Below are 13,459 nucleotides of genomic sequence, written 5' to 3' on the forward strand. Positions count from 1 at the left end.
TGCAAACTTTTGACTCTAATTTTAAATTAATGCAAACTACAGTGGCGACGGTCATAAAGGGAATAAAATCCAAGCACGAAAGATGGAATATATAGAAAATCAGTATAAGAGGGCTAATCTCAGGATATTGAGTTTCCGATTTCACCTTTCATATATTATTATTTTTTTTTTTGTTACATTTGTACCCCGCACTTTCCCACTCATGACAGGCTCTATGCGGCGGGCAATGGAGGGTTAAGTGACTTGCCCAGAGTCACAAGGAGCTGCCTATGCCGGGAATCGAACTCAGTTCCTCAGTTCCCCAGGACCAAAGTCCACCACCCTAACCACTAGGCCACTCTTCCACTTCCAGCAGAACTCTTAAAAAAATACCTTCTGGAAGTTCTGGACATTCCTTTAGAAAGTCACCCTTTGGTGACTAGAATGCAATATCTTAAAAAACCCATATCAGCGCCAACAGTTCCAGAAACTCCACAAGATAATCTAACTGACTTTCTAGAACGATCTGAAATTTCAGATCGAGCAACTTTACTTGGTTACGTTTGCATTGGAGATGGACAAAAACTTAATTTTGAGTTCTTCAGAAAAATGAATGCTGTTTTCATGGGTGGGAAAATTCGAATCTTTCCTGACTTAGCCAAGGAAACTCAGAACAGGAGAGGGAATTTTTGGTATATAAACCAAGAATCCTTTCCCTGGGAAGTACTTTTACTCTTCAATATCCATGTAGATGTATGATTTCCTTAAGTGATGTTAAATACCTTTTTCTCTGTCCTATGAAACTTCATGATTTCATTATAGCTAAGGAGAATATGCAAGATGTCCCTGAGATGGCATCTCCCAGTTAATTGCACTGTCTAGGCTGCAGGCTCCCGACATCCTTCCAGTCTATATGTGATAATTGTTAAATTCTTTAAAAAAAATTTTGTTTCCTATTCTTGGATCCTCTCATTGTGGACAAAATAATAAGGAATGTTTCATTGTATTAGAATTCTTTAAAATTTATGTTTCAAATTCCTATACATTTTGGATGTACTATTATCATGATGTAAACTATTTGTAATCCGTTGGGTTGGTCCGTGAGCCCTTGGGCCCTGGCCGAGGCCAGCAGGGCGCCAACCCAGGCCAAGGGGAGACCAACCCACCACCGCATACCCCAGCTACACAATACCCCCTAAGCTACCCCTCCCCCCAGTCCCTCAGGAAGAAGGAAAATAGGCATACAGGCGGCCTCGCGGCCGAACCGGAACCACGCAGACAGAGCCTCACGGCTGAACTGGAACCCAATCACACACAGGGAGGAGTGAAGAACCCAGAGGGCCCCAAGATGCCAGACACGCGCTGAACACCAGCAATAGGGCAGCGGGGGAAAGAAAGGACCAGAGCGGGCCACGCCCACGCAGGGGACTAGCGCAGGACAGGGGAACTAACACAGCAACCCCCCCCCCCCCCACCAGGGTAGGCGCCCCAGGCAGAAGCCAGAGGAACCAAACACAAAAGGAAGGCAGAAAGCCTTTGCCTCAAACCCACTGTAGACAGAGGTCACACAGAACACAAATGGTTAAGCTTGTAGAGCCAGCAGAGAGAGAGTGCCATAAATCAACAAACAATCAGAGAGAACGCTTCCCCTCCCAAGAGGGAGTGGGGCACATCCAACAAACACACTGGCAGAGGCAGGAATACAATACACACAGTACACAAAGGGTTAAACTCACTGAGCCAGCAGGCCGGACACTGGGAAGAGAAATCCTTAAAACAAACAACAAAGGAGAAGGCTCTCACTCAGCCCAGAGCCCTGGAGGCTGAGCAATGCCCAGCCCCACTAAACAAACGAGCAGCTGACCCTGATTACAGAGCTACCTACACACACACACACACACACAGCAGCAGCTAACCAGAGGGAAGGAAAAGAATACTCTAAATCAACATAGATCCCTGTCAGAACCTAGAGCACGTTCTGAGAGAAACCTATCAGGCTTTCCTGTTACCACCAAATAAGTAACGCAAAAGCAGAGAAACTCCTCAGCTGCAGGCTAAAGTACTATCTCCTGACGTCAGCACAACCCTGGCGCCAATCAGAAGAGACGTCCCCCTCCCCTCAGCCAAACCGGCAGAATCATAACATCACCCCCCCTTCAAGGGCCCCCCCTACCCCGTCCACGAGGTTTAGGTTTGTGAGGGAAAAGGCGATGGAACCGTTCTGACTAGGACTGGCGCGTGGACATGAGTAGCGCCCTCCCAGGAGTTGTCTGCCGGTCCATATCCCTTCCACGCAATGAGATACTGGAGATGTCCCCGGAAGCGCCTTGCATCCAAGACATCCCGGACTTCGTATTCCCCCTAGGAAGCTGAGATGGCTGGACTAGCAGGCAACGCGGGCAAAGCCCCTTTTCTCAGAATCACAGGCTTCAGCAAGGACACATGAAAGGTGTTATGTACCCGTAATGTAGGTGGTAACTTTAGCTGATAACAGACCCGATTCACTTGCCTCACAATGGGATACGGGCCCACAAATCGAGGTGCAAAGCGGGAGGAGGGAATCTTCAGACGAAGATTACGCGTGGACAACCACCACCAAGTCGCCAGGCTGGAAGCGCGGTTCCACTCTGCGAGACCGATCCGCTTGGCGTTTCATACGAGCGGAGGTCACTCGCAGCGCTTTCTGAACTGATGACCAATTGCTTGGAGCGAGGTCACCGCATCGGGCCGCTGCCGGGACATCCAAGTTGGTTTTCAAGGGGCTGGTATCCGCGGATGTCGTCCATATACGATGTAAAAGGGCGAAGCGCCCGTGGCCGAGCTCACTCGGTTGTTATGAGCGAATTCTGCCCAAGGCAGCAGCTGACTCCAGTCGTTGTGGTGCTCATTGACATACATCCGTAGGAACTGCTTCAAGCATTGGTTCAACTCGTTCTGTTTGGCCATTGGATTGTGGGTGATATCCCGACGAAAAGTTCAGCTTTATTTCAAGGACCCGATTCAGGGCTCTCCAGAACTTGAGACAAACTGTACTCCTCGATCAGAGGTAATAGATTCTGGCAGACCATGGAGACGAAAAATAGCGCTGATGAAATACTGTGCCAGCTTCACCGCCGAAGGAAGGGTAGGCATGGGTATGAAGTGGGCCATTTTAGAAAACCGGTCCACCACTACCCAGACAACTGTGGCCCTTCAGGAGTTAGGCAGATCCGTAACAAAGTCCATGGCAATGTGGGTCCATGGTCTCTCAGGTTACTGGTAAAGGCATCAGCAACCCCTGGGGTCTCCGACGGTCTGCTTTATGCTGGGCGCACTCAGGACATGCAGCCACGAACTCCTGCACATCCCGATCAAGTGAAGGCCACCAATACTGCTGGGAGATGAACCGCTTGGTTCCCAGGATCCCGGGATGTCCTGCTATTCGAGAGGCATGCCCCCATTGGAGTGTCTTTTCTCTCAGCCGGGGTGGCACAAAGGTCATACCTGCAGGTACTGCTAGCGTCATCGCGGGCACAATGACATGGGTTTAATTACATACTGCAGGGGTTCTTCCTCCAGGTCAGCCTCCATGGACCTGGAGAGGGCGTCTGCCTTGATGTTCTCCGCTGGACGATAAGTCAGAATGAAATCAAAGCGGGAGAAGAATAGTGCCCACCGGGCCTGGCGAGGATTCAGCCTTCTCACTTCTCGTAAATAAGTCAGGTTTTTATGGTCCGTGAACACCGTGAAGGGCTCCTGCGCCCCTTCCAGCAGATGACGCCATTCTTCCAGGGCCAATTTAATGGCTAATAGCTAATAGCTCCTGATCCCCGATGGCATAATTCTTCTCGGCAGGGGTATACTTTTTAGAGAAGAATGCACATGGGAGAAGTTTCCCACTGGGGTGGGCCTGGGACAGCACTGCTCCTACGCCAACCGATGATGCATCCACTTCCACGAAAATTTATTTGTTGGGTTGGGATGGCGCAACACTGGAGCTCCAACAAATGCCTGTTTCAGATTCTCAAAGGCCTGACACGCCTCAGGCGACCAGTTGCGAGCGTCAGCGTTCTTCTTAGTCAAGGCAGTAAGAGAGGCAGTCAGGGACGAGTAATTCCAAATAAACTGCCTATAGTAGTTTGCAAAACCTAAGAAGCGCTGTAGAGCCTTACGCCCCGTAGGTTGCTGCCAGTGCAGGATGGCTGTCAGCTTACTGGGGTCCATACGCAGCCTGTGGTTAGAAATGATGTACCCCAGGAAGAGCAGTTCGGAGTGATGGAATTCACATTTTCCCAATTTCACATAGAGGTGGTTCTCCCTCAACCGCTGCAATACGGTCTTCAAGTGCTCCTGGTGCTCTTCCTCAGCCCTTGAAAAATCAAAATGTCGTCCAAGTAGACCATCACAAACTTATATAGGAGATCCCTGAGATGTCATTCATGAAGGCTTGGAAGACGGCTGGAGCATTAGCAAGTCCAAACGGCATTACCAGATATTCGTATGCCCGTCGCGGGTGTTTAAACGCCGTCTTCCACTCATCCCCCTCCTTGATCCGCACAAGGTTGTAGGCCCCCCTGAGATCGAGCTTGGAAAAGATCTGGGCCTCCTGGAGGCGGTCAAACATCTCAGAAATCAAGGGAAGGGGGTATTTGTCCTTCCCGCGTGATGGCATTGAGTCCCCTGTAGTCAATACAGGGGCGCAAACCCCCCATCCTTCTTCTCCACGAAGAAGAATCCAGCCCCCGCGGGCAATTTAGAGGGCCGGATGAAACCTCGAGCTAGGTTCTCTCGAATATACTGGGACATGGCTTCCGTCTCTGGCCGGGATAGGGGGTATACGCGGCCACGGGGAGGTTCAGTGCCAGGTAGTAGCTCTATGGCACAGTCATAGGAGCGATGAGGAGGCAGAATCTCTGCTTGCTGTTTGGAAAAAACATCTCCAAGGATCTGTAGGGCCCCGGTAACATAACTTGGCTCGATCCAAAGGAAGCGTCACTGGGGCTGGCGAGACCTTATCCAAACAGACCTTCTGGCAGCCCGGGCCCCACGCCGTCAATTCACCCCGGGCCCAATCAATACAAGGGTTATGCAGGCGAAGCCAGGGTAATCCAGGATTATGGCCTCAGTGGCCGACGGAAGGACGTAGAAGGAGATAACTTCTTGTGTAAGACTCCTACCCGTAGGGTCATAGGCACGGTCCTGGAGCGGAGAACTCCCCGAACCAGTCCCCCAAGCCGCTGAGACAGTGATGGACTGAGGTAACTCCATCGTAGGAATTTGATGAACCCGCACCAGGTCCGCGCTGATAAAGTTGCCTCCCGCCCCCGAGTCGACTAGCGCCTCAAAACAAGGGGTATCCTTAATCGCCAGTAGAACTGGCACCAAAACCTGCATCCAAGGGGAGAAGGACTTCGGCCCTGACCCGGTCTCCCTAGCCGGTATCAGGGCTGCTGGTTTCCCGACTTCTTTCTCTTTGGGCACTCACGGACAAAGTGCCCCTTCACTCCACAATGCAGGCACAGCCCCTTAGAGCGTCTCCGCTGTCTCTCCTGGGCCGCCCGGTCAACCTGCATAGGTTCAGACCCATTGGGCACACCCAGCGACGGGGAAGCAGGGCTCTTGTGCGAGCTCCTCGAGTGAGCCCCTGCAACCTGCTGACCAGCGCGACGTTCACAGGCCCGCTCCCTGAACCGGATGTCCACCTGGGTGCAGAGACGGATGAGGTCGTTCAGATCTGAGGGCAGCTCCCGGCCTGTGAGTTCGTCCTTAATGTTGGCCGAGACCCCATGCCAGAATACCGCAGTCAGGCTTGGGTTATCCCAACCTAGCTCCGCGGCCAAAGTCCGAAACTGGATGGCGTACTCACCCAGAGAGAGTCGCCCCTGATGTAGGTTCAACAGCTGAGTCGCCGCCGAAGAGGGCTTCCCGGGTTCCTCAAAGATGAGCCGAAATTGTTTCAAGAACTCTGCCAATTATCCTGGAGGGGATCCTTCTTCTCCCATAAGGGCGAGGTCCAGGCCAGAGCGGGGCCTGCCAAGTAGAGAGATAATATAAGCCACCTTCGCCCGATCTGAAGGAAAATCCCGGGCCTGCAACTCGAAGACAATTTTGGCATTGATTGAGGAACCCCCGGCAAGGTCTTATTGTCGCCCTCGTACCTCGGGGGCGTAGCCACCCGAAATCCCTCGGCCGCATGCGTGGGAACCCGGCGGAGTAGCTGCTGGCGGGCCCTCCGTAGCCCCTGTGACAGTCAGCGTGTCTACCCGTTGAGACAGTGCGTTCACGACTCCCGATACCTGTTGTAGCTGAGCATGCAATTGCTGGAGCAGCTGCATGGGGGATGGATCGGTCGAGCTCATGGCTTTTGCGTTCTGTAATCCGTTGGGTTGGTCGTGAGCCCTTGGGCCCTGGCCGAGGCCAGCAGGGCGCCAACCCAGGCCAAGGGGAGACCAACCCACCACCGCACACCCCAGCTACACATACCCCCTAAGATTACCCCTCCCCCGGCCCGCAGGAAGAAGGGAAATAGGCATACAGGCGGGCCTCGCGGCCGAACCGGAACCCACGCAGACAGAGCCACTCGTGCGAGCCTCACGGCTGAACTGGAACCCAATCACACACAGGGAGGGGTGAAAGAACCCAGAGGGCCCCAAGATGCGAGACACGCGCTGAACACCAGCAATAGGGCAGCGGGGGAAAGAAAGGACCAGAGCGGGCCACGCCCACGCAGGGGACTACCGCAGGACAGGGGAACTAACACAGCAACCCCCCCCCCCCCCCACCAGGGTAGGCGCCCCAGGCAGAAGCCAGAGGAACCAAACACAAAAGGAAGGCAGAAAGCCTTTGCCTCAAACCCACTGTAGACAGAGGCACACAGAACACAAATGGTTAAGCTTGTAGAGCCAGCAGAGAGAGAGTGCCATAAATCAACAAACAATCAGAGAGAACGCTTCCCCTCCCAAGAGGGAGTGGGGCCCATCCAACAAACACACTGGCAGAGGCAGGAATACAATACACACAGTACACAAAGGGTTAAACTCACTGAGCCAGCAGGCCGGGACACTGGGAAGAGAAATCCTTAAAACAAACAAACAAAGGAGAAGGCTCTCACTCAGCCCAGAGCCCCAGAGGCTGAGCAATGCCCAGCCCCCACTAAACAAACGAGCAGCTGACCCTGATTACAGAGCTACCTACACACACACACACACACAGCAGCAGCTAACCCAGAGGGAAGGAAAAGAATACTCTAAATCAACACAGATCCCTGTCAGAACCTAGAGCACGTTCTGAGAGAAACCTATCAGGCTTTCCTGTTTCCACCAAATAAGTAACGCAAAAGCAGAGAAACTCCTCAGCTGCAGGCTAAAGTACTATCTCCTGACGTCAGCACAACCCCTGGCAGCCAATCAGAAGAGACGTCCCCCCTCCCCCTCAGCCAAACCGGCAGAATCATAACACTATTGAAAAGTTATAAATAAAAAAATGAAAAAAAAAAGGAAGAGCAACTCTGAGGTCTCCCTGGCAGAGTAGAAAAAAAAATCTATTCAGCAAAAAGGTATTGTAAGGGACAAAGCCCAGTAGCTGATACAGAGCCGCATGCTTAAGAAAGTTCAGAGTCATCTATGACAAAAGAGTTTTGAAGAGGCAGTGCCACAAAACATTTTGCACCTTGATTCACTGTATATATTTTCTACATAGAAAGAAAGAATACATTTATTTTTGCATAGTGTGAGATAAACCTGTAAATCATGTTGTGTGTATGAAAAGCAAATGTGTTTCATTAGGAATGGTGTTTGTAAAAGGCAGGAGGGCAGAGGTATATAAAAGGAACCAGACTGCACATGCTGTGTGGTTATAGAGGACAGTGTCTGCCGGCGAAAGTCATGTTACTATGGTCGCCACCATTTTGAATTTGTGATATCCTGGAGCGATCTTATTGTCACCACTGTCTTGGAAAGGTGGTGGGTGTGGCTTGGGCAGATTTATGACATCACCTCCAGTGATATAACCAAAAGGGGTGGCGTTTAGGGCAGAGTTATGACATCACTTAGTGATGTAATCAAAAGTGGAAGGCATGGGCAGGAGGGATAGGACTTGGGCGTATTATGGGAGGAGTTTGGTTGGAGACTAGATGGGTCTAAGGCAGATCCTCAATCATTGGTTGCTGCAACCTGAATTGGGCATGACCACCTGGCAAAAATGTGCAAATTAGGTTTGACAATACTACCTAACTTATACTACTCACATACCACAGCCCAACACCTGAAACATAATCTTCCTTTCCCCCCCCCCCCCCCCCCCAAAATTCATAGCATAACCTTATCACACTTGGACAGGTCCCCCCTCCCCAAGCTCTTACAACAGGTTTCTTGATAGCTGTGGGGCAGAAGTAAGCCCTGGATTTTTTTGTCCCATTGGCAACATGGGATGAAAAATGTCTCAGACCTCCAGCCATTGTTTCATAGTAGTACTGCTAAGGGTCAAGGTGCCAACTTAAGTGCTGTGAGCCTACTAGTGATCATAGACATACTTTTGATCCAGGGCCACTCCACACTAGATGCCAGGGAACTCCTGGTAAGAGCTGGAGCAGGAGTTATAAGAGGGGTGAAAGGATTATGTTATGGATATCAGGGAGTAGATGGGTTCTTCTTTGCAGCAGTAACTCAGTATATTTACAATAGCTTGGACACAGCCCTGCTATTGACAATGCGTATAAAATGTGATAAATATCTGTCCTAGGAAGTAAATGCATAGGAGACACCCATCAGTAATTACCTCACAGGTTTTGTAGTTACTGTGTACTGAGTTTTGCATCTAATGTACAGTAATTACAAAACTTTCCCACACTTTACTAAGCAGGGCACAAAACTCAGCTCTAAACCAGAAACAAACCATTGTGCTAAGCTTAGTGCCATTTTTTTTACATTGTTCTGTAGTTGTTTAAACTATATCGGTTTTGTTCTGATTAGTTTTGGCCATGCTTTGCTTCATGTTTGTGGATCTCAATTTGTACTGTAAACATTTTTTCTTTATGTTTCTTTCTTTACATTATTGCCACTTAGTCCTCTGAAAATATGCATATTTAAAGTGATTGAATTGTATGAGTGGGTCAGCCACCAATAATCAGCAGCACTTAATTGGTCAATGCAGTTGAAAATTAGCGACTTATGACCAGTGCGATATTGTGTGGGCAGAGTTGGGGCAGTCCAGGGTCAGTCCCAGAAGATATGCATACAGAAATAGCAGTCCTGACTTAGCCTGGTTAGCTGGCCAGGAATGGCACTGTATGTCTTCCTGGTGTTGTTGCTCAGTTATGGTCTGGCATTGATTATCCAGGGCTAATTTGGCCGGCAGGAGTGAGTGCTTTAAAAATATTCACCTTCTGAAGTCAAAGAGGCGTATTTTCAAAGCACTTAGCCTTACAAAGTTCCATAGGTTACTATGGAACTTTGTAAGGCTAAGTGCTTTGAAAATGAGCCCCAAAGTGTTCTTTTCCTTTTATTATAACCCACCTAGTTAATAAGAGGGCTAGACATGCAAAAGTAATTAATTAAAATAATAAATCAACCACAAAGACACATGTTTTGGTATTTATTTTTCTGATTACATTTTTTATTTGCTTCTAGAGGCTTCAGCTGCTTTTGTTAAATCCTTTGAAGGAACTATCAAACATAGTCCATCATGATATAAGGTTGAAGCAGCTGGAGTGTGTGCTACAGATTCTTCAGAGCCAAGGAGACTGTCTAGGACCTGGCTGGCCATTAGTACTTGGAGTGATAGGCGCAATCAGAAATGATCAAGGGTAAGTTCCAATTGTAAATAATTTTTGGCATTCTCTGCTGACAGGCCTTCTCAGTGTGGACATCATGTGACCTGTGTCGTATGAGTTGTCTGAAGTCTGAGGAAGGCCTATAGAGCTTTCCTAAGAAGGTAATAAGTATTCATAACTGAGAGCCAGCATGACTATAAACAACATGCCATACAGATTTAATTTTGTTCAGATTTTGTAGGGTTTATGTGCTAGAAATCTCTTCCCCCTCTACCTCCAATTAATTTTCTTCATCTTTTAGTTGTCTTTACTCTAATTCTTCGTTAGGAATTTTGGGCCAGTTTTGATATTTTCTTTTTCTCCATCACCATGTCAACGGCTGTGCATTGATTACAGCATGTACCTCTAATTTATCAAACCATATTGAGCTGGGCCTATAGTCTGTCTAGGAGTTTTATTCTCGCGTTTGCATAAAAATTTATCCCTTTGCTGCAGTTTGATGTTTTCATCATGAGTTGGCTTTGACGCAGACAGCAGCTTCAAGATGGGTGACAACGATTTTTATGATGAGTGGTAGTGAATGGACAATAGGTATTTACTGAGCAGGGAGTGAGGAAGAGCATGTTTCTTTGAGGACAAGCGAACAGAGTTTCTCACATATGGGTAACGTCACCAATGGATCCCTGTTGTGAACACTGCCAGCATTCTGTAATTCTAGAAGCCTGTGACAGGCCCCCACTGTACTTGCGTGGGAGTCTTTCTGCCTGCCTGAATCAACCGAGACTCATAGTTTCTCTTCTCCTCGGAGCAGTGAAGACACCTCTTCTATCTCTGTATTGAGGTGTTTCTCTCTTCAGAGAGTTTTTGCCTTCCCCTTTTCCTTTGTGAAGTAGTGCAGGACATTTTTATGTTTAATTTTTTTTTTTACCTCATTTGTTTTCCTTAGATTTTTTTTTTTGGCCCTTTTTCAGAAACTGTCAGTTGGTTTAAACGGTGTACAGACTGTGTTAGTACCATGTGGTGACTGATGCATGTGACATGTGCCTAACCCTGTCTGGGCCTTGATCATAAGTCTTCCTTACTGTTCTCTTTGTGCTCAAATGCAGAAAGAACCCAAAAAAGTTGAGAGGCCTTGCATGAAAGACTTTTCAGCATGCAGAAGTCCAGTCCATCGGCAATCAAAGGCATCGGTTACCATGGCTTGTGGAGATGCACCAGACACTGTAGATGCATTGACATCGAGGTGGTTTCCCCTTGCCTTGACGTTGGGCACCGGTAGTGCCTGTTTGGGCCAATCATCGTTAAACCTGACACCAAGGACTCGCTCGGATTCCGCATTGTCTTCCTCGGCATTGAAGAACTCTGATTATGGGCACCAAGTGAAGGTGACAAAGCACTAACATTGGCCCTCCTCAAAGCATGGTGCCACGGACTCGAGAACACCAGCCTGACTGGTACCCAAGAAGAATTGGTGCTGTGAGGACTGCTGTGCCAGCCTTCCTGAAGCCAGGATCTTATCTCCAATTCAGCTCCAGCATCTTCATGGAGTGTCTCCACACCGGTACTAGCCCTGCCTAAACTGATGCCTGCAATTGAGGAATGCTTCAGGATATGTTACAGGAGGAGCTGGAATGCATCCTAGCTCAACATCCTGGAGACCTATGCTCTGCCTGTCAGATATTTGTAAACGCCAGTATCTTGCAGCCATTGGAGCCAGCCCAGACTGATGCAGTGCTCCTTTCCAGCCTGTCATGAGGAAACAACTCCAGAGTCCAGGAGAGGACCTTTACCTCTTTACTCTTGCCCAGAGCCTGGTCATGTGCCTAGAAGATTGAGGCAGGCGCAGACTTAGGCATCCCATGCTGAATCAGACTCAGTGCTGATGGGAATTGAAGAAGAGCCAGAGGACTTCTCCAACATAAACCCTATCTTGCAGCCCCCTGATAGTGCCCCCCAACCTATACCCCCCCCCCCAACTTGAAGGGTTCCAAGTGACGACCCTCTCCTGAAAGTTCTCCCTCCTATACCAGAAGCCCCCCCCCCCCCCCCCCAGTTTTAGAACCAACCCCTACCTCCCCCCTGGTCATACCTTTATAAAATCTTTGATTCCTAGTGGTCTGGACAGGAGCAATCCCCAGTGGCTCTTGCCAGTTTCCATCATACAAAATGGTGCTGATGACCTTGGTCTCACAATAGTACCACTGTAAGTTCATGTTTCCATTACTTAGTAATGAGCTGTTTTACATGCATTGGCATGTGTTGCATCTCATTATTATGTACCATGGGTAACCTAATGCTGCATTAATGTGTGTTGCCATAATGCATGTGCCCTAATGGGACAAATAATATGAGTTAGTACCCTAATGCAAATTGATAATATCCCTCTTAATTAGCTAATTAGACTCAGGTGCTTAAGTAATTGGGTAACTACTGAACCACCCTTCAGAGCAAATCTTCATGATTTGAATTTGGATATCCTGCCTTATGTAAAGGTCCGAAAGAGTTTGATTTTTACTATAAAAGTTAGTGGGAACTTGTGTCACAATCAAAAGTACTATCATAGGACTTCTGAACAAGATATGGACAGATTCAGAAAACCATGTCTAACCATATAGGGCTCTATCCCCATACTCTGACAATCTTGCCAAGATTCCCCTAAACTGAAAACTGATCCAAATCACAATGAATCCCAGAAATAACACATCCAAAGATCTTCAGGACACTGACTGGTATGAGAGTTTCTGTCACCAATCATGGAAAATATGAATGGGGTTGAAGTTCATGGAAGGAAAGCAAAACAGCTTCTTTCTAAAAGAAATTGTTGCCCACTTCAGGTTCAACAATAATCATTGGGATTTCCCACAAGACAAAAATTGAACTGTTTAGTCACAGCTCCAAACATTTTGTTTGGTGAAAACCAAATACTTCCTTTCAAAGAAAGAACCCCATCCTGTCAAGCATGGTAGTTGAGGTATCAGGACCTGGACTGCTTGCTATCACTGATGGAACCATGAATTCTAATTTTTATGAGGATATTCTAGAAGAGAATATCCTGCTATGTGTCTGTGAGATGAATCTGAGCCAAAAGTAGATCATTTAACAAAGCAACTATCTAAAGTGCACATACCACAGAACTGCTGAAGAAAAAGAAGAGATTTTGTTTTTTGCACTGGTCAAGTCAGTCTTGGCGAGAACCTTATTGAAATGTTGTGATAAGATATGTAGTGAATTTTTCATGCAAGGAAGCCTTCAGGTGTGTTAGAGATGAAATAGTTTTTTATAGAATAATGTACCAGAATTCCTCAAGGGTGATATGAAAAACTGATCAACAGTTACAGGAAAAGTTTAGATGACGTTATGGCTGTTCAAGAGATGTCACCAGTTACAGATTGGAATACTTTTTCGTAAAGGTTACATATTGTTGAATCTTTTCAGTTTTCAGTACTTAATATATATAATTTTTGTCATTTATTCAGTAGGGTTATCTTCTGTCTTAGCAAGGTTTAGATTAGGAGCTGATTATGTTTTGAATATTAATTTAACTAAAATACAGACCATCTATGAGGCTACACATTTTTTTTCTCAGCATTGAATACAAATATCATGAAACCTGCAACAACTTCAAGCACCTGGCAATTACAGTAGACCACCAAACAGCAGTGGGGGAGGATAAGGAAAAAAAAAGGTGAAGAATAAATCAAGAACTGTCACATAAAGACAATAGGCATCGGC

The 13,459-nt window shown here is 47.6% G+C and overlaps 1 protein-coding gene across 1 annotated transcript in view; it reads left to right on the forward strand.

Moving 5' to 3' along the window:
- MON2 (MON2 homolog, regulator of endosome-to-Golgi trafficking) overlaps window positions 1–13,459 on the forward strand; it is a 461,654-nt gene that overhangs the window by 285,269 nt on the left and 162,926 nt on the right. Inside the window, 1 exon segment of the mRNA XM_030215834.1 lies at window positions 9,585–9,760. Coding sequence (XP_030071694.1) covers window positions 9,585–9,760 — 176 coding nt within the window.

Source organism: Microcaecilia unicolor, chromosome 10, assembly GCF_901765095.1.
Source record: "Microcaecilia unicolor chromosome 10, aMicUni1.1, whole genome shotgun sequence".
In the NCBI taxonomy this organism is placed as follows: Eukaryota; Metazoa; Chordata; class Amphibia; order Gymnophiona; family Siphonopidae; genus Microcaecilia; species Microcaecilia unicolor.